The following is a 26,873-nucleotide window of genomic DNA, read 5'->3' as shown; positions in this document are numbered from 1 at the left end:
AGTTATTTCAGGTGTTTCGCTGTATTTCGTCATTCAATGTCAGTGTTAAAACATTGACATAAGTGTGAGAATGTGCACTTTGAGCATCAGGGTCCAATGCATCCCTTTTGTTTTTTTTCTAAGTAAAGGTCACTTACTATTTTGTATTACAAATTCACCCGAAAATACAATGTTCAATGCTGTTTGTATATTTGACATGACACATCTGTCTTATATTTTATTTAGATGCTGATATGAACATTTTTATACAAACTTTAATTACATTATATAAGACAGCAGTTAGAGTTGTAACAGTAGTATTTTGCACAGTTCATAATCAGTCAAATTCAATTCCTAAACATCACATATTATATTAATGTGAAAATCTGACATATTTCTCATGGTTTAACTGGTTGCTCTCTGAACTGTGTTTATGCAGCTGTAGAACACACACACACACTTACTCAAGGACATCACAGACAAGCATTATCTATTTTGCTTTGAAACATACGCTGAACTATAGTCAGCAGGGTCAAAAAGCATAACTCAAAACCAAGTAAAACCTTTGTTTGTTCAGTGTATTTGGACGTAAGGTTACATACACAGGACAAAGTACAACTAGTGTCTGTCTGTTTAAAGTATCCCATTTTGGTTTTACATACCTTCCTAAAGTATCTCATCACAAGTATTTAAATTTCAAAATAGCATTGGGTGGATCCACTCCATCACACGAAATGTCAAACAAAGAAAGGATTTCTCAAAGTTGGCCAACACGAACTACATTCTGAATGTTTGTCAAATTGGGTTGTAATTACAGAGTTTGTTGCCAAGAATTATCATGCTTCCATAAAAACTCATGGAAGAACTCCACCTTGAATTGCTGGCATCTGATTGCTGGCATCTCAGCCTGCAGAAAGAAAAAAATCTGTCATTCAATCATTCCAACATTCATTCATTTTCTCTACAACTTTGTGAAGGTCGCAATTTGCTGGAAATTCTCCCGGTTAACCATTAACTGGTTGCCAGCCAATCACAGGGCACAGTGAGACAAACAGTTATTTGCACTCACATCCATATCTAGGCCACAATTTTCTTAGCATTCAGTCAGCTTATTATGTATGTTTTTGGAATGTGGAAGGAAACGGGAGTACCCAGAGAAAAATCTACTCTGGCACAGGGGAGAACACGTAATGTCCACACAGGAAGGTGTGGTGGACGTACTTAACTACTTTTCCACTGTCCCGCCTCATTCCAACATTTTGAAAAATACTAATGTTAAAACATAGCTCAAATACTGACAAATATAGTAGGATTTAAAATAATGAGTATGATATCAAAATGGTACACTATATTAAATGTGAATTTCATGTTATTATTCGTAACAGTACAATCACTTGCTTGATACAAGATAAACCCAAAATAAACTTGCATTCCAATCCATACATTTTTAAATATAAAAGAAGTATCTGTCTTGAATTTATCTTGGAACAGAAAAAGGAATATTTGTGCAATATAGTAGTTGTGTAAAATGTCTTGCAAGAGAGATAAAATCATTTACTTTTTTTTTGTTATGAGGAACTAACAAGCACAAGTTCTGGTTGATCAAATTGTGTTGAGAAACAACAATGCAGATGTATTAAAATGAGTGCACACTGTGTGCTCATTTTACTGTGGTGTGTTTGTGTGTACTTATTCAACTGCAGCACAGCTGTCTTTGCAGCACACTCGCCCTCCTTTGTGTCTACTAAGCATGTGCATTTGTCTGTGTGTTTGGGGTATTATCTTTATACTATCAGCCATGCTAGAACCAAGCCATTAGAAATGATTTATGTAAGGCAAGAGAGAACAAATCAAATGGGTTACAGTGAAGCTCTGACTGCATCTATGGGGCATTCACAAGAGCATTCATTTGAGTTGAGTCATCTTTGGCAAGTAAAAAAGAGATGGAAGATCCATGAGGGTGCAGTATTACACATTTACTCAGCCTTTTCTATCTTTAACCGTCCCAGTTAGATATCTATTTTGAAGCGACACCTTAATAGTGAGAGAATGAGTCTTCATTTGGGGGACACTTCATCTCGTGACTCAAAGTGGAAAGATGATGATTATGGGATAATGACACAAAGGCTTTTCTGTACGACTTCACTGTGATGCGGTAAAGTGGTGCTGCTGAGCAAACTGTGTTGAACACTGCCTCACTCATGTTGTCTTTTTTTCTATGCAAAATTAGCATAGAGGAAGGGGTGTGTGTGTGTGTGTGTGAGTGTTTTGTATAAACTACATTTGGAAGTCAACCTGTTTCATTTGGCTGGAGATGGAAATCCTAATAACAAGAACAGACGGTCCTGAAAAAAAAGATCATGCATCAAAGAAAACTCAATTGTATCATAATTGACTGTGCGCATCCCGTGCTTATTTAGTGTAGTTATATCAATAATGGATTTGCAATGGGCTGTTAAGCACCACTTTTATTAAATTGTCAAATTGTCCACAAATGCCACCATCTGTGGACACACTTTGGTCCCATTCTGCTCTATGCTCAGCACATTAAAGCAATGTTTACAGTTGTACGGAGTATATAGTAAACAACTCCTATCATAACTTCATAGTAAGGTGCCTTTATTCCATAGCAGTCCTTGACTAAAACACAGTTTGAATTATTTTAGAAAAAATGATGGAGATGACACCATTGAGATTCTGTATTATAAATAATTTGCATGCTGCGGGAATGCTGCATTTCTCTCTATTTTTCAAGCCCCAGGGAACACCTTGTGTTCTAGAATTTCTTATTATACATCAGAGTTAGATTAATTACCTTACATTTTACACTCACGGAAGAAATTAATTGTCATCAAACTATTAGGGTGGGATCATTGAATTGACCACAACGGCTGTGTCGAAAATAACCTGATTTGACAATAATAAAAAAATAATAATTTCTATTGACACTGCCTGTAATGCACTCACTCATTTCTCGTGAGTCTTTATCGTTTTTTTAATTCTTTTAAATAAGACATGAGACCAATATAATATAAATTTAAATATGTTGTTCTATCGACTATTAAAAAAAACTTGTATCTTTGTATTTATTTTCTTTCTTTATTAAATTTCAATGTTATTTGGAGTTTTATAATGCCACCAAGTGCCATAGTGTTTACATTATGCGTTTAAATTTGCCATCCTTGGCTGTGATTTTGCTGTGTGATGTGAATACATAAAATATGTATATATTTTTAAATGAAACAAATGTAGCAGTTAAATGACCTTGCTTGACCATTGGATTCCGTCTTGAATATTGCATGAGAACAAAGAATGAGAATGAAAAGGCTTTCAAAGAAGCCCCTTGCATGCATGTGGGAGAGTGCACCGCGCCTCATGGTTTTTGCTAGTAAAAGAACCATAATCACTGCCTCTTCTGGGACTTGGGCTGGAAGTCCCCTTGCATTGGGAAAAAATAACTTTTGTTTGTAAGTGGCACGAGAGTTGGCATTCCTAGCACAGACTTCAAGCTTAGATCAACAATATGGAATATACATTTTAGTTAGTACAACAGTTGAGAAATTCACTGATAGTTGCTTGTACTTGATTTTGAAAAATTACTAATTAAAATATAAGAAAAGTTAACCAATTTCTGATTCAAAGTAAAATCTCAACTTTATTGATATAATTCAAATCCAATCCCACATTTATATTTTCCATGGCAGCTATTTCCCCTATGGACAATGCTTTGTATGTACTGTAATTAACCCATTTCTGATTCAAAGTAAAATTTCAATTTTATTGATAATTCAAATCCAATCCCAGATTTAGGTTTATTTTGTGGCAACTATTGCCCCCTAGTGTACAACGCTTTGAGTGTACGTACTGTAAATAATTCAGTTAGTATTCATTTTCACATAAGTAGTAGATTTTTGCCACAAAACAGGCAATTTTATGCATTAATAATTTGCTACTTTGTCCACCACAGCTCTTGGTCCTCCAATCTTTCCTGTTTGCACCTAAAATGTTCTCCCCATAAGGAAATCGATGAAGTACTGCAGCTTCCTTAACCATTCAAAAAATATGTTTGTTACATTCTTTTAAGCCACGTTCAATTGTCTGTATAGGACTGAATTGGAAAAGTGTGGATGGCTGTCACTTATTGATTCATAAATTACATTGCACATTATAGTAAAAATAGTGGTTTATTTTTCCACCTCAGTTTTCCAATAGAAACAATTCATTTACAGGACAAAACACTTTCAAACAAGTGACACTTCTGTGTCTAAGAATCAATACCATACATTACTTAACAACTTTACATACAGTACATGAGTCTCTCATTCAATGTAGAAATTACATTCTAAAAAATATAACCAGCAATAAGTGAAATCCACAAAGTAGTCTTAGCATGATTAAAATATTACAGAAATTCTACATTACAATATTACAAACTCAGACTTTTTTCCTAACAAGCAAAATGTGGATGTCTGGACTACTAAAATCACTGTCTTGTTTGCTTGAAGGGATTTCTTCCCAGTTGAAGCTTTGCTGCAGCAACTAAAGGGCAAAACAATAAAGTGACAATTAGTCATAACCTATTAAGTAGCAAGATATTTTATGTCCATATATAAAATAAATATTTGGAATACATGGCTCTTACCTCAAAAAACTGCTTCTCGACTTTGGGGTTAAAACCCTCTGTGCGTTGCTCATAGCAACAAATGATACAGGTCTCCGGTCCACTGAGTAGCTTCAAGGTCTCAACCAGTGGAGTAATGGACTACAGAGAAATAAATAAAAGCATTTGAATAGAAATATATTTTGATGCTGCAATTCTCAAATCTGTGAAAATACCTGCTCATAATAAATGCAATCTGCCATCAGGATATAGTTTGGAGGTGGAAGGAAACCAGATACATCTTCACCCCTGAGCAAAAAAGACTTTAAATATAAACTTTACTTATACAAATGTCGGAGGAGTGCAGGAGCTCATGCAGGCAAACAAGCAGTAAGCAGGGAGTTGGTTATCAGACAATTTCAATATTGCGTTTTAAATATAGAAAATAGTACAAACCATTTCAGTACCTTGGCAGTAATGGATCCACTGATGAGATTCTGATTGTCGAGAATGTTCACTCTCAGAAGGCTCTGTAGATCCTCCAAGTCTGTTACACTAACATGAGCACTATGAGAATTAAGAGAGTAAAATAGGGGTTAAGAAATAGTTGCTCTAGGGCTAAAGCTCAGACTTAACACAAGGACACTCGTGTAGAAATGTCAACTTACCCCAGGGTTGCTGCCATCAAACCAACAACCCCTGTCCCAGCTCCCAACTCCACCACTCTTCGCCCAGCCCATATATTAACTCCTGAGGACGGATTGTAAAACTGTTTGGTTTCTAAATATTTTGCAAGAACGATGGCCGCGTCCCACACAACACAGCCCACGTCCCCTAAGAAACATTGGCTGACTTTTAAGAGAGAACCGTCATTTTTCTCTATTTCTCTCACAAAATAGGTACTACAATCTCCCTGGGCCGCCATATTGGATGAGCAGTATCGGAAACGGAAATTCGGTTGTCGACGGTACCAAACATGATAATTCATATTATATTTGCCATCATATTATAAGTGTATTTACGGAAGGCGTGAGTAATAACATTATTAATAATAAAAATATTAACAATAATAATAAAAGTAAACACAAGTCAGTTATCATATTTCCCAACTAATGTGAAGTGACCATGTACAGCAGGAGCCAATGAGGGGGCCAGATTGGTATCTACTACAAACCATAGCGACTGCTAGCTTCTCAGCTGACAGCAGCTCTTTCTAAGTGTCATTATTGGTTATTTGTTTTTATATTCAATTAAATATTTAGGCTGTGCCAATAATTTGGGGAAATACTAATATTTGGAGGATTTTATGAAGTTTTGCAATGTTTTGTACCAGTACAGATGATACTTCAAGTGGTGATAATACAGAAAGTGGACATTCCTCTGATGTATCCTCTTCTGATAGAAGCCTTAAAAATACATTTATTTATGATAATCCGGTTTTAAATTTCCATAGTCTATCCTGTCAAAATTCAGATGAAGAAAGTACATACTCCAGCTCTGGCCCCTCACTTCCCCGTACAGTCACAGGTAACATGATTAGAATCAAAATTTAAATTAGAAATTAATTAAAAATGAAATACAGACAGTCTTTGAAAAGTGTGATAAGAGTGTTATATTGTGTTATATAATCTATAGCAGATGTTTGAGATTTGGTATTATCCTTCTACTCATATACTACTCAAAACCTAGGTCAGTTCCCCCAAAGCTTTCAGTTAGGAAGGAACAATTTGCCCCAACTTCTCTCTACCTCAAGCACCTCCTACCAAGGAAGAAACTTGAGGAAGACCCCTGCCTCTGCAAGGGCCTCACACCCTGCACGGACACCATTGACCATTTGTCCTGGTACTGTGCCCCAAAGCAGTATTTTGAGTTGCATTTTGATTCAAATTTTCTCATTCTCATTTGCCTTTTCTTAGCATCGACTGGTTGCCCTTCTTCTACCTCAGCTTCTGCGGCATCTGTTATTGTTGCCCTGGTTGAAGGGCGTGGTTTGGCCAGGGGAGAAATTGGAATGGCCAGTCTTAACCTGAAATTTCCAGAACTTGTACTCTCTCAGTTTGCAGATACTGGATGTTATACTAAGGTGACTGAGATGCATATAAAAGCTGTTAAGGATGTAATGTTTTGTTGTTCTATTCTGAAAATACAAATCTTTAAACTTCTTGAGGTCATAACCAAGGTCCATAACTTGTTGCCAATGGAAATATTGATGCCAGACACTGTTTGTGATAAAGGAAAAGGAACAAAGCTATTCAACCTTATCACAGAGAATTTCCAGGTGCCAATGCAAAAATATACTGTCTGTAGCCTAAAACTGTCAATATTGTATGTACTATTTGGTGTAAGTGTTTTTATTTTGTGTGGCAGGGTGTTACTTTGAATCCAATTCAAAGGAAGTATTTTAATGAGAAGAAAGGACTGGAATACATTCAACAGCTCTGTGCTCCAGAGTTTAGTATTGTTCTGATGGAAGTACAGGCTAAGTATGCATTAAAAAAATAATGTGAAAATTAAATAAACTGTGACAACTATTCTATTATCCACTGTCCCTATCCGTGCAGATATTATTGTCTAGCGACTGCAGCTGCTTTGCTCAAATACTTAGAGTTCATTCAAAACTCTGTGTATGCTGCCAAGTCGCTCAAAGTCAGTTTTAAAGGAAGTGAACAGACGGCTAAGATTGACTGGGTATCTACCCGTAACATGGAGCTTGTGGTCAACAATAGAGACCACAGGTACAGTAAGGGAAAGTCAACTTATTTCAAATGTTCTACCTCTTTTGGTCAGTGTGTTTATGTATTTACTGTGGATGCACACAGATCCGACCATACCCTTTTGGGTGTCCTTAACCACACAAAAACTCCTGGAGGTGCCAGAAGGCTCCGTTCCAATATTCTGGAACCTCTGATGGATGTGGATACCATTAACATGCGGCTGGACACAATTCAAGAGATGTTGCAAAGCGAAGAGTTCTTCTTTGACTTGAAGAATGGTACTGACAAAACCTTTGAAATCAAATTTGATTCCGGTACACACTGAAGAAATGATTTGAACATTTGCCACTGTCTTTTTTCAGCTATTGGCAATTTCCTTGACATTGATCAGCTGCTCTCCGTTCTTGTGCAGGTCCCAAAACAAGACACAGTATGTGAATAAAATTTATTATTTTTTATATGTATACTCATACTATATATACTATACATTTGATTTACCTTTTCATTAAATTAATTTAATTCTTAGATGTGTCCAATACAATTAGAAGTCTTTCAGGACCAATGAAAAAAAAACTTTGCATTTTTTTTAGATACAATTTGCAGAATCCAAAATTACACATGTCATTCAGCTGAAACACATTCTGGATCTGGTGCCACAGTTGAGGGTTGGTGTCTGCTCATATTTAATTCATAATGGCTCCAAAGTATGATTTTTTTTAAAAAGTTAAACAAAAACATTTTGTAAACAGGAAGTGTTGAAGAACTGCAACACAGCTCTTCTTAAAGCATACAGCACTTCACTTGAGGACAATAGGTACATGATGTTGCCATCTGTTTTTGTATTGTTGCTTTTACATTGGTTTTTGTACACCTTTAGATTTGACATGATTTCGAAGCAGATCCTCACTGTGATCAACGATAACACTGCCTACCTGAAGGGGAGCCTGAACATGCGAATGCAGAAGTGCTACGCCGTACGACCAAACATCAACGAGTTGCTTGATATTTCCCGAAGAGCTTATACCGAGATAGTGGATGACATTTCAGGTGGATTTGGTTGTCTGTCTCTGTCCAGTTTAGGGTGTAGAAATGTGCCAAGCTTGAGTCGACATCACTGTCGAGTATTAATTTATCATTGAAAAGAACAGTTATGTTGTAATTTACATATCTGTCTTATCTTTTCAGTTTTGGCATTTTGTGGGGTGTAAGATCTGACATGGTTTCATTTTATTGACCCATAAAAACATTTGGATATACATTTTACCTATCAACATCCTACATTACAGAGTTCATCAGCAGAAAATAATCAACCTTATTCTCGATATAGTTCCTAGTTTAACATTTATGTTTCTCAGCACTAGTAAAACAGATGGCGCAGAAATATGGCTTTCCCATGCGCACAAGTTACAGCACCACTCGAGGTTTCTTCATCCAAATGAAGCTTGGAGGAATATATTTGCCTGATGGGAAACTTCCTTCAGAGTTCATTAAGGTATTACAAATTGAACCGATAATGCGAAATCAAGTTTTATCTTTAATGAGTAATTGTTTTCTTCTGGAATGGAATGACCAAAAAAGTCATGTTTGTTTAAAAGCTCAAGTTTGCTGCCTTTAAAAATCTTATTGCCATAAGGCAAAGTCTATGTGATTTATTGTATGTGCATAATTCTTTTAATTTCACATCTGTCCTCCCAGGTCACCAAATACAAGGACAACTATGGGTTCACCACTGCAGATCTGATGAGAATGAATGACCGGTGTAATGAGGCCCAGAAAGAGATTGTTCACATGTCTTATGTGTGAGTAAAGCATCACACTTGAGTTAAGAACACAGGGTTTTTTTTTCCTATGGTTTTATATATACATATATAGAAGTAAACTGGGGTACCCAAAGAAAACCCATACAGGCATGGAGAGAGCATGCAAATTCCATACAGGAAGGCCAGAGCTCAGAAATGAACCATTCTTCTCAGAATACTTGGGCAGATGTGCTCACCACTTATCAAATGTGCTTTCAGATGAACAAATTTATCTCTAAACAGGTTAAGCTGTACAAAATGAATTCATTAGTCAGTTATTCTCAGTAGGTTGCTCTCAATATTCCACTGGTTTAATTAGATTGGATCCATAGTAGTTGCCCCTGACAACAATCATGCCCAACTGGAGATTTTTCATTGCCTCCAAGATAGCTATGTGAAAAATCACTGCTCTGGACTTGCCTATTTTTTAAGGGTGGTATCTCAACTGCTCAGCACTCTCCGTGAGCACATTCATTGCCTCTACAAACTGTCTGATGTTGTATCGATGCTGGATATGCTGTTGTCGCTGGCAATTTCATGCACCCTTTCGGACTATGGTGAGTGTGATGCACTTCTTGCTTTTGCAATCTGTTGATTTTAAGTCGTATAACAGTCTGCAATTGGTGCATAATATAAATGTGCTGGCACCTGTGTGTAAAATTACATTTTGAACTCACCATTAAATTTGATCATACATGGAATTCCAAATATTAGCTACCAATAAAATTGTCAAACAATAATGTCAATATTCAATGTATAATGTGTTTTTGTGTTTTTTGCCAGTACGTCCAGAGTTTTCAGACACTCTAGTCATCAAACAGGGTCGCCACCCCATCTTAGACAGAATGCCTGGACAGCAGCTCGTGTCCAACAACTGCAACATTTCTGAGGGTAGGAACTTTGTCATCATCACAGGGCCTAACATGAGTGGGAAGTCCACATATCTCAAGCATGTGGCACTGTGTCAAATCATGGCTCAAATAGGTCAGTATAATCTGGGTAACTACATTTCAGGCAACACATGACTGTGATGTGAAGTTTTAGAGCCTTCCCTATTTTTATAAACACAGGATCTTTTGTTCCTGCCGAGTATGCTTCTTTCCGTATAGCAGATCAGATTTTCACCAGAATTGGCATTGACGATGATTTTGAAACTAATTCCTCCACATTCATGTTGGAAATGAAAGAGGTAAAGTAGATTCTATTGACTTTCTTCAAAAAGAAACAACTGTGTAATCAGTCAATTTCATTTCTTAAGGTGTCATACATCATCCAGAATGCCAGTGAGCGCTCTCTCATCATCATTGATGAGCTGGGACGTGGCACCAGTGCCGAAGAAGGCATTGGACTTTGTCACTCAGTTTGTGAGTTTCTCCTCAACCTCAAGGTAAAGCGCAATGACACTCTTTTGTTTAATGATATATATATTTACTTATTTTCATAGATAAAACTCTTTGGTGTTTGTTGTGTTTTTAGGTCTTTACCTTATTTGCTACACATTACCTAGAGCTGTGCCAACTAGAATCTTTATATCCTAATGTGGACAACCAGCATATGCAGGTTAAGCACACATTCACTCGTGATACTGGCCTTGAGAGCATAGTGTATACACACCTACTAAGTCAAGGATTTTCCGAAGAAAGGAACTATGGTAAGCGTCTGTGGAATGATTCTGATTATATATTGATTAGAAGAATCCTAGTAAGACATAGTACTTTTGTTTTATGAGGCCTCAGAGTGGCAGAAATTACCTCACTTCCTTCAAGCATTCTCCAAGAGGCAAAGACAATTGCCTCCAAACTCAGCAAGCAGCTTGTGGTAGGTTTTATTTCAATTTCATCGAAATAGGAACATTTTAGTCCATTATGTCTGTTGTTTAAAAAAAAAAAAAAGAAATCCTGCAATATGTTCTGTTTTAGATGCTGTCAAAATATATATATATTTTTTAAATTGATCTTTAGGTCAAACGTAAAACTGATCCAGAAACGGAGAGGCAGCGTGCATCATACCACTTGGCAACTTGTCTCCTGCGAACTGCAAGAAACTCCAAACTTGATGCGGACAGCCTGCGCATTTATCTGAGGGGACTAAAGAATAAGTATGAAGAAGAGTTGGAAGCCACTCGGCTGCCAACTTCCACAGACACCTAAGAGGGATCCAATCTTAGATGAATGACTATAGTTAAAATGACACAGGCTGGGTTCTATAGTTTGAGAGTTGGAAGGAACCTTTTCTTTGGCTTGTGTTGACCACATGTATGTGAAATCCATTGCTCCAAGTTAAATATTTACTGTTACAACCCTTTCAAAACATTAAAAGAATACTAGTTGTGGAAATTTCACAAATTGTGCCAGTTACTCATGCCATCACCATAAAGATCCAGCAACTCATCTCAAATGTTTTTTATGGAACTTTTGAGTTCTGAATTTGGATAGACATTTTATTTGGCTCAAATATTATGATTTACTTCTATAATATTAATTTCAATGTTTGAATATATTTCTTCTTAGAAATATATATTCAACATATATACAGATAATATAACAGATATTAATATTTTATATAAACCTTTAATAAACTGTCATTGATGGCATTGGACATGAAAATGACATATGTATGTCCTATATTTTGTCCACAACTCCACGTATGTGGATGAGATTTTTATGGGGTACATTTTTGTAATTTTGTAGCGATCGATTGCAGCGATAAACAGCTGCATATTGGGAAAAAAAGATTACACTGACAAGAGTTGAAACTTTGCATTCCCTCACGTAGAAAAAGTCATAGATATTTAGAAGGAGACGTAGATATTGTTCCCCTCTCGCTCTCATTTTAATGCACTATGACAGATGTTATTTGACTTTGACGTACACTGTTGCTACATCATAATGATGACTCCATTCCCCTTTGACTTTGACGTCCGCACGAATGTAAGCCGATCTTGGCCGATCGACCTTGTCGCGTTTGAGCCATGTCGCCGCCCGCTTCGGTGTTTCTTGTGCTGTGAAATACGCGTCCCCCTAAAGAGATCGACCCGCCCAGCGAACGGAAGACAAGTTGTCTGGTAAGCCTAACCGAATCCAGGCGCAGCTTTGGGAAGTCAGGACGAGTCTGTTTGAGTCCACCGACAACAGCGCCGTGTAATTACTAAGAGATCAGTCCATTCAAACAACAGGTACGTTTTGCCCACCTAGTTTGCTTTAGTCAGTATATTTGGTTGCCGGTGAGACGCGTGGGTGGGTTGTGGAGAAGCGAATGTCTTAGGCCTGGGAACGGCCTTAGGACTGAAGCGGCAGAAGGGAGCAGAACACCGGGTCAGAGATTTCAACAGAGGAAGAGGAGGAGACTTGCTCATCGGCCGAGGCAGCCCTGACGCCCACGCCATCGGACCTGTGTTTGAGAATCAGCCCATCTAGGTCTACACCTTTTCGGTCGCTCCGATTGTAAAATATTTTGCTTTGACCCAATAATGAGTGAGCCGGCTATATGCGCGTTGCTAGTTCGTTAGCTTCATCCGCCATGGTGTGATGGGCTTTAAACGCCGCGTTGCTATCGTGAGGGCTTTAAAAAGTGCGAATGCAAAACCGCATTACGCTGTGATAGTCTAATTTGGGGCTTGGTGTAAGGACTTCTTTAAAAAAAACATTGCATTTGAGAAGTTGGGCTGATGAGATTGCATCAGGTCGTATCTAGAACTTGAGCGGCTATAGTTTGTGCTTGCAGGGAACAGCTGCGCTTCACTGTATTATTGCACACACGGACACCATTATTAGCTCTTTCCCACTGTCATGGCACACATGTCAGACGTCAAAACATGACGCGATGTTACATGCGATCGTGTAGAAATAGCTGTAAAAATATTTAGTATTAAAGGTGCAATTCCAAATGAGTCATTCTATAAGGGTACATGGGTCAATATTAGTTGACAAATCACCATGCACCCTTTGGTAGGATCATCAAAATTATTGAATAGTACAATTTATTTGGTTCCTTCAATTTGATCTTCATGTAAATTGATTAGATTGAATAGTTCTTTTTTTACAACTGAAAAATGTGAATCCCTGCATGTGTGTCTAAAAGTGTTACTAACCCACTACTAATTATTTTATGCAAACATCTAAATAAATCACTTTCAAAAAGCTAGACATTTTCACTTATTGAAAAAAAGTCATGAAATATGCATCAACAAGAATAATTGTGCCCAAATAAATATTTATGTTTATTAAATATTGTTCTCCACTAACAACACTGCTCGTAACAGATAGAGTAACACTGCAATACTGTCTTATTGCTGTGTTCATTAATGTGCATTTAAAAAAAATCAATGCACCAATCAATTGCCAGTTTTGATATCCACATGAACCACTTAGCACAACACACTAATCAAAAGCCCCTTTTTTTACATTTGGGACTTTTACACTAGACAACTCAACATTTTCCATAGGCTCAATTAACAAATCAACATTTAAACTATCTCATCCCTTTTAAACTCATCTTTCCGTCGTCAGGAAGTGTTGACACTGAGTTATTCTTAAATGTATTATCAAGGGTAATCGGCTTAATCCAAATCAGTAAAGAGGCACAGTCTGTGACAGACTCCTGTATTTTATTACTACCACAAATCTTGGTTACATTACTTTCATTAGCTTTTGACCAAAAACTTAGATGTAATAATTGCATATTAAATAAGACTGCAATCCGACTTATATTTAACTCCTATTTAAAAAATATATAGATACATCTACATCCATAATGAATTGGCTTTATTTAACACTACAGATGTTATACCTCAAATCTACCCAGAGTGAAAAAAAGTCATGCTAAATGTGCTTAAAGCGGGCAGCTGCAGTCAACGTCATTTGTTGTCACTGAATTGTGAGTCAACAGTAAGTGTGTTTACCTCTTTAAATTCATCCTAATATACAGTAACTCAAGAGTTCCTAAAGTTGAGTTGTTTAGTGGAAGGGACCTACTTTATGTTAACATTTTCTTCACAGTTCACCACCCTTACTGTTCAAATATGCATTGTTAATATTTGTTTTATTACTGATTCCTACATTTGTCCTTGCTTTATCTTAGATGTGAGAATTTTGAATAATTTGGTCACCTTTTAGAAGAACTTAATAAACTTTGTAATGAACAATTTTACAAAAGATCACTTAACTTTTTTAATGCAATTTTCCTTCTTTTTTTGTGCAGAATGGCGCTGGATATCTATGACTTTCAGTACCTGCTCATCCTGGTCCCAGTATTGGGTGTTGCCCTGCTCTTCGTCTTCTTCATGCTCTTTACAAAGGAAACATCTTATGATGAGGTGCTTGCCCGACAGAAACGTGACCTCAAGTTACCACCATCAAAGCCAGACACGCGCAAGAAGAATGAAAAGAAGAAGAGTAAGAAGAAGGAACCCATAAGCCCAGCTCCTGGAGTAGGTGGTGGAGGGGAGTCTGAAGAGGATCAAGCAGATATAGAAGGAGTTGGTGGTGTCCAAAGTTCCACCCCAGAGGTTGTTAAAGAACCAGTTAAGGTGGCTACTCCAGCTCCCGTTCCCCCACCACCGTCTACAAATGTGTCCGTTCCAGCACCGACTGAGGCTTCCACTGGTTTGAGGGAGAGAAAGAAGAAGGAGAAAAAAGCTGCAAAGGCTGCTGCCGCTGCACCAACATCTCCCTCACCTCCACCAGAGGAGCCAGAGGTAAACGGTTCCAAGATTGTGGGACACAAAGCAGAGGCACCAGTAGTTTCCAGCAAACAGCACAGACCACCATCCCCACAGGTTGAAATCCAGGTTCAAGTTACACAGGCAGCTGTTGTCGGTCAGACAGCCCCACTGGCTCAGGCTTCAAAAAAGGAGAAGAAAAAGAAGCAAAAGTTCGAAGCAGGTATGTTGCCACAAAAGCTATTTCAAACTGGAGGAAATACTGTCTTAAATGTGTGAGAATTAAATATTTTGGCCAAAATCAATTAATAGTGTTTTATCCTCAATACATTGATAAACGGAAGTCAGTAATTTTGAGCTGGGTTTCCGTTATGGGTACTTATGCAGTTTGCAGTGCTTTGTTTTAATATGATAAGTAAATTCTGTTTCTTTGCAGTGAATGACCAGCATCAGCCCGAGCTCATTAAAGTAGAGCAGCCACCAGTCAAGAAGGAAGCTCCTCAGATGGCTGAAACCAAAGTTCTCACCAATGCAGCTCCAAGTTCTACTTCCAGTGGGAAGAAAGGGGGCAAGAAACAGAAGAATGAGCCTGGTATTGCTAGTCCATATCCTACATTGAATTTTGCTATAGTTAAGCACTCAGACTAACTTCTAAATTCCATCATCAATGCGTCAGCCAATCAAGTTGATGAATCTCATGTTCTGACGGAGTCGGCAGCATCTACCAACCACCAGACTGCCCACAATAATGATGTTCCTTCTAAAGGAAAGAAAGCAAAGAATGAGACGGACAAAGGTAAAAGGCAAAGAAACTGCTCAACAGAATCCATGCAATGGCTCTAATGCAGTGGTTCTTAACCTTGTTGGACCTAGCGACCTGCACCAGTTTCACATGTGCATTCACCAAATCCTACTTTAGTGCAAAACAAAATGTGACTGTTCAAATTCAAGATATATAAATTTCTCGCAGCACTGATTGGCTAAGCAGGGCGGCATGCCATTGTGAATGGACATGATGAGTCGATGTGTCTTGACCTCAGTGGCAGAGGAACCCCTGAGACCAACTCACTGAACCCAGGTTAAGAACCACTGCTCTAATGTGTATTTTCTCATCTGATGCATTTCCAGAGAACAAAGAAGTGAAGCTGAAGGAACTCCTTGCAGGTTTGTCCTCTATCAGCCTGTCTGAAGCTGAGGCTGTCAGCTTGATTGCTGTCCTCCGAGAAAAGAGCCCAAACGCTGTCAATGCCTGGCATAAAGTGAGAGAATAAACAAGTGCTTGAAGTTAAAAGTATACAAAAATTTAAAGGAGAACTCAATAATAACTTTTCTTTTCATGCTGTCCTCAACAAACCAGTCTGCTGCTAAATCTGATCCGGCTGTTCAGGAACAAGCACGTCTCTTGACCACTCTTCAAGAGGAGGCTTCCATTGCCAAAGATAAAGTCAAACAACTCAGCCAGGTACCATAATCCTCCTCCAAAATCAAAATTTTCTGGCTTTATTGTTGGTTTGACTTTAAATAATTTGCAATCTTGCTACTGTGATTCAGGAGCTTCAGGCTTCAAAGCAGAAGACAGGACGGGTGGAAACCATGTTGCGTGAGCAGTGTTCAGCAATGGAAAAAGAACTGGGGTGCATGCAGGCCAAAGCACAGGGAAACTATCAGGAGCTACAGATCAAGGTAGCATCAAACATTTAAGAAACCTATGATGGGCTGAGAAGTCAGGGATGTCCTGATAGACTTTTTTTGGTGTCTCAATTTGATTTTTTTTCATGATTCTTTGCCGAAATTGATCCGATCCCTGTGTGCAGTTCCAGCAGGTTAGAGAGCAGCTAGAGAGTCAAATCGGTCGACTTCAGCAGGAGAATGGCATCCTGCGAGATGCAGTCAGCACAGCAACCACCCAGATGGAAAGCAAGTGAGTGCTGCACCACAGTAATTCAGCACTTCAATTAGAAAATCACTTATTTAAAAATGTACACATTTCCTCTTCTTGAATTGTATTGTTTGGCAGAAATACTGCTGAAATGAACAAACTTCGTTCTGATTACGCCGCGCTAATGATCGAGTTAGCGGACAACAATTCCAAACTGCAGCAGGAGGAACACCAGAGGAAGTCACTGGAGGTCGGCTACAAGCAGAACGTGTCTCAGCTGGAGGTACAATGAACCACCATCACTTGTTACTCCCCACCCCCATTCTTACTAAAGCACAAAGCCCTTCAGGCTACAATCAAGCCCTGAATTTCTATAGGGGTGTGGCAGTCTTACCAAAAGAATGAGCGGTGGTTGTTGTGGAAGTCCAAGGGTGGAGTCTGAGAACTTGGACATATTTAATGGGTCCAATGTTGTTACAGCATTTTGTCAAATTACTAATGGCAACTTCCTCTTTGAATAAGATTAGCCTTTTGTTTTATCCACTGCAATCAATGCTTGTGTTTCTTTACCCATAGCTAGATCTTGATTGATAATATGTCAAAAGACCTCAGACAATTGTAAGGTTATTGGAATATCAAGTCAGAGCATGATAAAAAAAATTTCCATTCACATTATTGAGCGTTTTTTTGTTTTTCTTTCCCTATACCTAGGCCCAATTGCAAGATGCTAAGCGACGCTGGGAGGAACTGCAAAGCTATCTTCACAGTGTCGATACTGAGCGAGAAAAAATTCAGGCATCTAAGCAAAGTAAGTCAACTCACTCAGATTGTTTACGCTCTAGAAAAGGTATGCATTACATAACCAATTTTTTTACTTCTATGTGGGCGGGTGCAGAGCTCCATAGTCAGCTGCTTACGTTGGAAAGTGAGATGAACAACAAAAATAAAGAACTTCAGACCCTTCACAATAGCCTGACTGAAGCCATGGTCTCCAAGGAGAGATTAGAGCAAAAGGTGATTGAGCTGCTGGAGGTGTCACAGCACAGTATTCCAGACGATTCCATGCAGACTCGTGCTCAGGTGAGGCAAACTTTTGAGCAATGGAAATCAGTTATGTGGAGAAGTAACTTTTTATTGGTTTTGTTGAATTAAAACTTGAAAGTTGTGCTTAAGGTACAGTAAGATTCATCTGTATTGGTGTAGTGTTATGGCCTGCCACAGTGTGAGTTTCACCTATGCAAAGCACAACCACTTTTTAACCATTTTCATAATGTTTTAACAGGAGCTCATGAATGAAAACAAAGGTCTTCAGGCTCAAAAGGAAACTCTCCAAGCACAAAATGAGACACTGCATGCACAGATTTCAACACAGGTATAGGGCAATGAGTCTACTTTAGGTTTCCATTAAATACTGACTCTTAGAGCTGACATTGTAATTAGGCTAATGAGATTTTTTTTTTATGTAGGCCAACCACGTCTCCCACATTGAAGAGCTACAGAAGCTGTGAGATCTTTTCCCTGTCTCTCTTAGTTGTAGTGTTTTTAGTTCAATATTTTTTCTTCAGTGCAGTCTCATTCTTTAATTCGTAATTCTATCCAGACTGGCTGATAAGGAGTTGCAAAGAAAGAGCGTAGAGGATTCCTTGAACGCTGAACGGAATAACGGCGCCAGTAGAGAAACTAACATGCAGGTCTAAAAGCACCAACAAAAATATTTTACTTTCGTCACCAGCCAACCTATGTCTTACTGTTTCATTGATATTCCACAGGCCTTGCACAACGATAACGTCTCCTTAAAGGCAGAAATCCAGAATCTGCAGGCACAGATTTCTGATCAGGTCCGTACTTGGTCATTATATTTGCAAATGGTCCTGTTAATGACACTAATCATGTTCTTTTCGATGTTCAACACATGCAGACTGCTTCCCAGCTAGCTTTGGACCAGATTCAACGGAGGTGTGTACAAATTATTAACTCCCTGTGGGACAACAGTATATTGGCAAATACTATATAAGTTATGGCATGCATCATAGGCTATTGATTATTTTAATGGATATATTTATGACTCACATTTTAAATGAGAGTTTATTACCATGAATTGACATACTTAAAACTCTACTTCCAGTGTCCAAGAAAAAGAGGAGAACTTGAAAACCGTAGAGAACCTACTGGAGAAGGGTTTAATTGAAGTAGCGAACAAGGAGGAAGAACTAAAGGTGACACTTGATACCCCTGTCACAGTGTCACATTTGAACAATATGAACATTCATTTACACTGTTTCAACTGCTGTGGCGTTCTAATTTTTCTGTTTTTTTCCACACAGACAGTGAGACAGGAATATGAGGCTCTAAAGCGAGAATTGGTGGGCCTTCAGGAAAAGCTAGCTCATCAGGTCAGTCTAAATTTGTAGCTGATAAAGATAATGACAGGAATCCAACGTACTTTACTAAAGTGGTGGTGATCAACTGTTATTATTCTTACAAGGATTGAAAGAAAAAGAAAAACAATTCAAGGACAAAGTTTTTTAATTCATGTATGAAAAAAACGTTTTATTTGCTTTGCTTATTTCACCCAGCTTATTCTAAACAGGTAATGCTCACCTTCTTTAATTGTAGATATCATCGGAATCACTTATACAAGAACTGCAAAGCAAGTAAGTTTTTGTGTGTGTCTTAAAAAAAGCATGGTATTTCATAATATTTTTACTTTGCAAAAACCCAGCATACAAAACAGCGCAGAATTTCCTATTTTGACTTATCCATAATATTTACAAGAAAAAAAAGTACAACTGGAGTGTTATTTGTGCTTTTTAGGATCCAATGGAGGGAGTCGGAGCTCAAGTCAATGGAGATCAGTCTGCAATCAACAGAAGACAACTATTCAACCAAGGCAAAGAGTTTTGAGGTGTGATTTTTTTCTTTTTTCTTTATAATTTCCTTAGTAGTATTAAGAAATATTTTGAGAGTTACAATGTCCCTTCAATCCCAGTTGCAATATAAGGGGTTAAAGGAATCACTGTATTCCAAGGTAGAGCGCTTTCTGAAGCCATGTTCATTTCATAGGCTCTCGAGCAGCAATTTACTGCCATGCAGGTCGAAATGGAGCAGTTGAAACAGAATGATCAATCAGAACAGCTCACCAGATTGAGTAGTGAACTCCAAATACTACAAGCTCAGTAAGTACACTTTTCCACATAGTTATCACATTGTAGAGCTCTTCTCAATCAGTAGTCTGTAAACATGATTGACATCTCATCCACAGGCTAACTGTAAAGGACAGTGAGATCCAGCAGCTAAATAGTGAACTGCGTGATAACCTGGAAAAGGCCCACCAACAGGTTAGTGAGTCAAAATATAATTCTGTATGATTAAATATAAGTGTACGAGCTTGTTCTTTCCTTTCAGCAAACTGTTAATGCAGAACCAAGCCCAGAGCTTCTAACAGCGTGAGTTGGGTTTCATGCTGAATCGTACAAATGCAACAGGTTTTTTTTAAGTGTTCATTATTAGATGGAATATATTTTGTCTCACAGGTTGTCTGAGAAGGACAAGCAAGTTGGAGAACTTCAGGGTGAACTCTGTGAGGTGAAGGAATCTCTGGAGCATCACAGAAAAAAGAACAATGTAGGTGTTTATGAAAACTACAACCAGAACTGTGAGAGTAGTCCCTTTTGTGCTTCCCTAAATTTCAGAATTCAACACTGCACACATTCATCACCCCCTCCTGTCAGCCACCCTTGGTGTCCCTTTGCTTCGCTGTTTTTTTTCACCTAAACTGCAGTCTTTTGTTTGTCTTTGCCAGTATAATTGCACGCATCAGTTATGATTGCTTAAGATGCGGATTGCATAACAGGGATCCCTGCATATTTTGCTACTTATGCACACATTGACCAGGACCTCTCCTATGAGCTGATTTAATGCATTCAAATTTTGGCCTATTTGGCTTGAAAAAGCACCCCCTGAGGGCAAACATGTTCAGACAATATATAATTTACTGAACACTTAGGTTGGAAGTACTCCCTAAACCAGCCCCTTACATTCAAATTGGTATAATGACTTATTTTACCTACACAAAGTGTGAGGTTGAGTGTTCTACTGTGGATGGAGCTCAGCTGATATAATAATAGTCACTATTTAAATCAGAAATGATTCCAGAAAGGCCACAGAGTTTGGGGTTCACTGGCTCTTACCCAAGGCTGACTGAATATAGTAATCTTTTGGAACTGACCAAAACAGGCACTCCGGGAGAAAAACTGGAGTGCAATGGAAGCTTTGTCAGCCACCGAGTCCATGCTTCAAGGAAAACTCAGCAAAGCTGTCAAGGTTCGACACCCGATCTCAGTCTACTTCATTCTATAGCTCCAATCTTATTATGCATCCCTCAAATTTGCTTTTCGCCCCTCATGGTTGATCCAATGAGATGTTTTCCACCAGCCATAACGAAGCTGCATGCTCATATAGCTTGCTTTTGTCCTCTCACTTCATATTTGCCCATGAATTACCCATTGATTCTTTGAATTAGTTAATGTTACCTTTTACACCAGCATCCATTGTTGCTTCTGGATAGACACATTTCAATATCATCTAAACCTACAAGCCAACTTTTGGCACAAAGCTCAGGCTAATGGGTGTGCAGAAATAACTGTGATTGTCATCTTTTTGCTTGCTACTATATTTGTCATGTATCATGTACAGCATGCTGTTTGCTTATTCAATGTAATTATTATGGTTTGATTGTGTTATTCATTAATCAATTCTAGTACAGAAATTTTCTTGCAGGAAGTCATGGAAATAGGCAACATAGGCGAAATTATATTGCATTGGTTTATATATGACCCGGAGCCTCAAAGTTGACCATCACTCTAAACATTGCTGCTTATATATGTGAATTACACATTCACAATGAAAATGCTTCTACTCAAAACAATTAATTGGTCTTTTTCTACGTCTTTTTTTTTTATCTTGTAGGAAAACCAGGCAACCTTGGCATTGTCTGAGTCTGAGTGTCGCAATTTTCTGCACAGAGTTATGCCCCATGTGCCTCTGCCCAAAGAACAGGTATAGACATGCAATGGCAGCATTTCAGTCTACTTCTTATTGTATGATAAATTGCTCTTTGGTGTTCTAGAATCATCAGGAGTGGCTCTGCAGGTTTGAGAAAAATGTCAATGAGATTTCAGCGGAACAATCCACCCCTGTATCAGGGAACTCCAAGGTAATGTCCAGCTGAATATTCTTAATGTGCTATTTGTAAAAAAAAACAAGTTTCACTATGTTTTCCCCCCCTGCCAGGAACTGTCTGAGAAGCTGAGAGAAGCCGAAGATGCTCAAAGGATTCTACAGGTTGACTGTGAAACGTACAAGAAAGTTTTGGCGGAAACGGTAAATTAACATTGTAGCCTTTTATTCAAAACAAGGATGCAGGATTCAACTGGTGCACATGCTATGTTCACAGGAGGGCATTTTGCAGCGCCTCCAGAACAGTGTGGAGCAGGAAGAGTCAAGATGGAAAGGGAAAGTGGAGAAATCACAGGTGGAACTAAGAGAGGTGTGTGCTGACTTGATTAGAGAGAGCCCTTCAATTATATGAAAACGTACATGTATGTGAGTTTAGTATATATTGTTGGTTTCAACAGTTTAAAAAGGCCATTTGTCAAATTAATTTTCAAACAAGCCTGTACAGAATAAAAGTGTTGATCATAAATTCTTTGACATCGTCGAAAGGCCCTGAAATATACTAGATTTTAACAGTTTTGTTAGTAATTATTATTTATTTCACATCAGATGAGTGAGAGAGTAACAACTCTGGAACAGGAGATTGAGAGACGAAGTGATGGAATGGAGTTGGAAAATGTGAGTTCTTTTGAAACACCACTTTAGACTTTGTGTTCTTGACGCCGAGCTATTTTCATTGTTTGTCAATTTTTGCAGTTAAGAAGAGAAAAGCAGCACTTGGAGTCGGAGTTGGAGAGGGCTGAGCGCGAGAGTGCCACATATGTGACAGAGGTCCGAGAGGTGAGCAAAAGAGCTGATTCCGGGCTTCAGCAATCGTTTGGTTTTGAAAGGATGAGCAGTGCTTTGGTTTCATGATGAAAGAAGGGCGGGTCATTTTTCCGGGCCTGTTATTTGAACCCTTCCACAAAGTCCTTATGTCTAAGTATTTTTGAACTGTAAGTCCAACCAGACTAAGTTTAGAGACCACCATGTCTGACAGTTTCACACTGAATGTGATCCCTTATGTCCCCATTAGACCACTGTTGTAGATCCTTTTCAGGCAGTCCACATGACACAACTGTCCAGACTGTTTTTAGGTCCCAGTAAACACATCCTCTCAAACTTAATTTCAGCTCAAAGATCTGTTGACTGAATTGCAGACCAGACTTGATGGCTCATATACAGAAGCCAACAGGCAGAATGAGGAGCTGAATTTGGTAAGAGTGATTTGCTCGCCTAGCTAGCAATCCTTTTTAAACCTTGCCCTGTCGCACTTTGGACGGCGGATTCTGTAGGTCCTCATTCAAAAACTCCCTACATTCCTTACGCTCCATGATCCTGTTTATATGAACGGCATCCTGTGTTCCATTAAAGCACTGAGTGATTGGAAAAAAAGGGAAGGCCATGAATGGTGACTGACAATTTTAAAACCTTACTAACCCCTACCTTGCAGAGTAGATGCAGTCAAGGTGTTTCATCTTCTTGTGGTCTGGTGCCTAATAACTAGTTCAGCGTAATTTCTCAAGTATGATCCCTCCTATTTTTACATTATATTCTAGGACATTTAGCTCATGAAAAAGGTGTACAAGTGTTACTGGCTTGGATTTCATAGAAATATTTGACCGTCCTGCTTTCGAGCACAATTGTCACATGCGGAATTTTTTTAAAATTATTAGCAAAAAGTATTTCTTTGAAGAAAAACTACCAAAGGAATGCAAAAATAGATAAAGTACCCATAATCTCATGACGAAGAGGGCATATGAGTAGAGAAAAAAAATAAATGAGTGTATTATACTCAAGAAATTACGGTACCTAATATCCTTTTGCTATTTTTATTGTGGCACTTGAAGCTGCAGACTCTAATTCCATCCTCATTTATCTCATCGACATTGTCCACCATGTCAATACTATGGGTTGCTGAGGGTGTCAGTTCAGCTGAGGCTAACCTATTCTTTTAAACTTGAACGAGCTCATAATTCATGAAAGCAAGTGCTGTAGTTGCTTGTAACAATTGCTTTTTCAGTGAAGGTGACAAGTGCTGTCTGCCTATCTCCTCGTTACTTTGAAATAAGATGGCCTAAGAAAAGTTATATTAAAAAGTACTCCCCTTGTGATTCAGTATAACAAATGTAATTTGTCTCTGTTTATCAATTTCAGCTGAAAACACAACTCACAGATACCCTTTCCAAGCTGGAGACAGAAGAGAACGAGCGACACCAGGTTGCAGATGATCTTTATAAGGTAGGACTCATCAAAATACTGATTTTTATTGCACAGTTTGCCTCTTCATGGTTGTTTTTGTTTTGTTTTTGTAATGCAGGCCCAACAATCACTGGACCTGATCCAAGGGGAGCTCTCCAAGGTAGCAGACAATGCTGATGGCCCAATAGAGAACAGCAGTTTGTCTTCACAGAAAGTGAGTTGGTTGCATACCTGGGAAAGCAAACATTGATGGGTCATGATGGTTTTGTAATGAGAATTATAAATCTAGGATTCACGTAACAGGCAATGTAAATTCATACTGTCGCATTTATCAGACATTGCTTAACTATACTAACATAATTGAATACTCGACCTTGAATAACTACACTGTCATATATGAATATTTGAGTTATGTTTTACATTTTTTGTATTAAGTATTTAGATAAATGTTATTAGGCTTCACATTTTCTGTCTATGACATAATTTAACAGTCCTGATTTAAACTCATTGAAGTTTTGGTTGATTTTATTTTTATTTTTTGTCCAACAGGAAGCACTTGATAGAAATGAAAAGATGACTGCAGGACTTCATCAAACAGTCCAGGAATTGCAGCAGCTGCTACAAGGTGTTAGTCGACAACTCTCCAAGGATGCGGTAAGGCCCCTTTCATTGCCTTTATAGATTTGCATTTACCATGGCACTTAGAGCACATCCAATTTGTATCTGTACATTTTTTTTATGCAGGAGCCTGAGAGAGATGTGTCGAAAGTATAGCACGCAGAAGATACATGCGGTCAATTGGATCGCGTTACAGACATCACTACCATGTCACATCTGCTATCAAACAAGGGAACGGGCAAAGGTTTATTGTTAATAGTACCAAGCACTCCACACTGTCACAACTTTACTTCCACCACATTCCTCTTAAACAGCAGCGTCACATGTTGATTTTCATCAAAATCTCGTTCTGTAGAGCATAATCACAGCAATCTGTACGGTTTCACTTCAGTCATTTTGAATATTGCTTTAGTTAGTTACCTGCCACACATATCAACAGGACACAGCTAAAAGACATGGCCAACTCTACTGAACATTTTTTCAATCTATTTTCTTAAATTAAAAAAAGTATTGTTTTAATGTACTGCGATAAGCCACATTGATCTTTGCGTCTCTCCACTAGCTGTCTATCATTAGATCTTCATGACTACGTAAATGCGCATATGGGAATCGTTACTGAATTGAATGGAAAGTTACTACAAGGGTGTTGTGACGATGCAGAGAACGTTTTAGTGTGGAAAGAGAAGACCAGATCAACAGTGCAGAGGTTTTAATCTACTGTACGGACTCTTAAGAGTGTCCCATATCATCTGTAATCAACACTTACTATATTGTTTCTAAGTTCATAACACTGAAGCGTTTGTTCTTTTGTAACAGGCTGTTAATAAAAGGGATGCTTGATAAATACGCTCAGTGTTCTGGGGCATCTCATTGCATTTCGTTTCGTCTGCCACAAGGGGTCACCGCATTTCCTTTTTGAGAATCCTATGCCTATAAGTATACTTATAATTGATTTTTTTTAGGCTAATGATTGGACAATTGAATTGGCCTCATCCCATTAAGGAAATCACCTGTACCAGCTGACTTCAAGTGGCAGAGGACACTTTGAAGGTAATATAAACCAATCATATGACAATCATAGATGACAGGTTGCGCTTTCTCTCTGAGTAATCAGCACTGGTTGAATCAAGGCCGTTGTGTATAATTTTTATATCAGTCCACACATTACCTTTTGCAGTACTACATTTTATTTAAATTATTTGTGTGACTCAGACTTTCAAAGTCTTCAGTCATCATGCTTCAGAGCAAGGCATTTTAAAGTGGTTGGTACTTCAGTGACTAATGTGAAAGGGTATTTGCAGGTCCTGGTCAGTAAGGTTCACTGAACAAACAAGTGAGTCACTGCAGTATCTGCTTTACATTGTGTTGTTTATGTACAATAGGACAAGGCATAAATCATTGTTCATCTTCAGTAATTCTATCTTTGAGCCATGTCTTTTATTCTTAAGAGTGGGGCATTTTTCCATTTCTCTTCTATACTTCCCTCCCCCCACCCAAAGAATCATTTTGTTGACTTGCCTGGGTGGGTGTACAGGGTGCATGCAGCATTGGATCAGCACATTCCTTACATTCTCAAACACTGTCATGCTGCAGTCAGCTGATTGCTGATCTTTCTTTCGCCTTGATGGAAAACTCTGGAAGTAACTAGCATCGATGGCTCTTCACTGACTATTTAAACAGCCTCTGTGGCCTACCAAATTAGTTGTTTTCATTTGCATGTTCTCACAAAAGTAGTCATGTTTGTGTTAACTGGCTTGAGGTGACACTGACTCAAGGCCTTCCAAAAAAACTGATGCATGGAGCCTTCCAAACACCATGTTAGAATGTCGTCATTGCTCATAATCAATTACGCAATGTGGTTGTTAGTTGTGCTATGTGAGTGAGTGCCTGGAAACATTTGGCCCCTCCTCCTGACAGCTCAGTCAAACTACATCAGTGCAGATTCAGCAAAGCGAGTCCCCTCCCTGCATCTGCTCTCCATCAGTGTGGTATGTGCGAGAGCTTTGATCACCACAGACACACAAGCAATGACTGTATGTGGGAGGCCAAGTAGGCAAGCAAAAAAAGACTCGAGTTCTTTCACAGACAATGCCCAGTGGATGAAAGAAAAGAGCTGCAAATACTCATTATAGCCACAGCTTTGTGGTCACCCTCAAGGCCTATCTTTTAAAAAAGCACATTCATCCTATGAGTTCCTTAAGCAACCTTC

The 26,873-nt window shown here is 38.5% G+C and overlaps 3 protein-coding genes across 3 annotated transcripts; 2 read left to right on the top strand and 1 right to left on the bottom strand.

Annotated features, from left to right (window-relative positions):
• Positions 1–4,144: 4,144 nt before the first annotated feature.
• vcpkmt (valosin containing protein lysine (K) methyltransferase) lies at positions 4,145–5,548 on the bottom strand. Its single transcript, XM_077731173.1, has 5 exons — positions 5,248–5,548; positions 5,036–5,146; positions 4,816–4,888; positions 4,622–4,741; positions 4,145–4,518 (listed from the first exon to the last, which is right to left on the bottom strand). Exons 1-5 carry the CDS (start codon positions 5,502–5,504, stop codon positions 4,414–4,416), a joined length of 666 nt encoding a protein of 221 aa, XP_077587299.1. The 5' UTR covers positions 5,505–5,548; the 3' UTR covers positions 4,145–4,413.
• A 14-nt stretch (positions 5,549–5,562) lies between these two features.
• Positions 5,563–11,419, top strand: msh4 (mutS homolog 4). The gene is made up of 20 exons (XM_077731172.1): positions 5,563–6,106; positions 6,269–6,421; positions 6,496–6,662; positions 6,747–6,857; positions 6,947–7,062; positions 7,141–7,314; positions 7,399–7,571; positions 7,656–7,723; positions 7,884–7,958; positions 8,043–8,107; positions 8,171–8,340; positions 8,649–8,785; positions 8,989–9,092; positions 9,525–9,649; positions 9,876–10,076; positions 10,163–10,281; positions 10,351–10,479; positions 10,569–10,743; positions 10,822–10,910; positions 11,054–11,419. The coding sequence occupies exons 1-20, from the start codon at positions 5,899–5,901 to the stop codon at positions 11,240–11,242; spliced, it is 2,748 nt and encodes a 915-aa protein (XP_077587298.1). The 5' UTR covers positions 5,563–5,898; the 3' UTR covers positions 11,243–11,419.
• Positions 11,420–12,035: 616 nt separating this feature from the next.
• On the top strand, positions 12,036–25,511 carry ktn1 (kinectin 1). The gene is made up of 36 exons (XM_077731306.1): positions 12,036–12,267; positions 14,292–14,974; positions 15,188–15,343; positions 15,428–15,547; positions 15,880–16,010; positions 16,109–16,213; positions 16,303–16,434; positions 16,566–16,672; positions 16,769–16,913; positions 17,342–17,438; positions 17,526–17,710; positions 17,913–18,002; positions 18,097–18,134; positions 18,231–18,321; positions 18,400–18,468; positions 18,549–18,586; positions 18,756–18,846; positions 18,955–19,023; positions 19,247–19,284; positions 19,445–19,535; positions 19,694–19,806; positions 19,893–19,968; positions 20,036–20,076; positions 20,164–20,254; positions 20,867–20,953; positions 21,599–21,688; positions 21,759–21,845; positions 21,923–22,012; positions 22,086–22,178; positions 22,415–22,483; positions 22,562–22,645; positions 22,978–23,061; positions 24,002–24,085; positions 24,165–24,260; positions 24,596–24,700; positions 24,791–25,511. The coding sequence occupies exons 2-36, from the start codon at positions 14,293–14,295 to the stop codon at positions 24,818–24,820; spliced, it is 3,795 nt and encodes a 1,264-aa protein (XP_077587432.1). The 5' UTR covers positions 12,036–12,267; position 14,292; the 3' UTR covers positions 24,821–25,511.
• The last annotated feature ends 1,362 nt before the right edge of the window (positions 25,512–26,873 follow it).

This window comes from Stigmatopora nigra, chromosome 13 (assembly GCF_051989575.1).
Source record: "Stigmatopora nigra isolate UIUO_SnigA chromosome 13, RoL_Snig_1.1, whole genome shotgun sequence".
Lineage (NCBI taxonomy): Eukaryota > Metazoa > Chordata > Actinopteri > Syngnathiformes > Syngnathidae > Stigmatopora > Stigmatopora nigra.
Note: the sequence above shows the minus strand (reverse complement) of the source record. Positions and strands in the feature narration are given on the sequence as shown.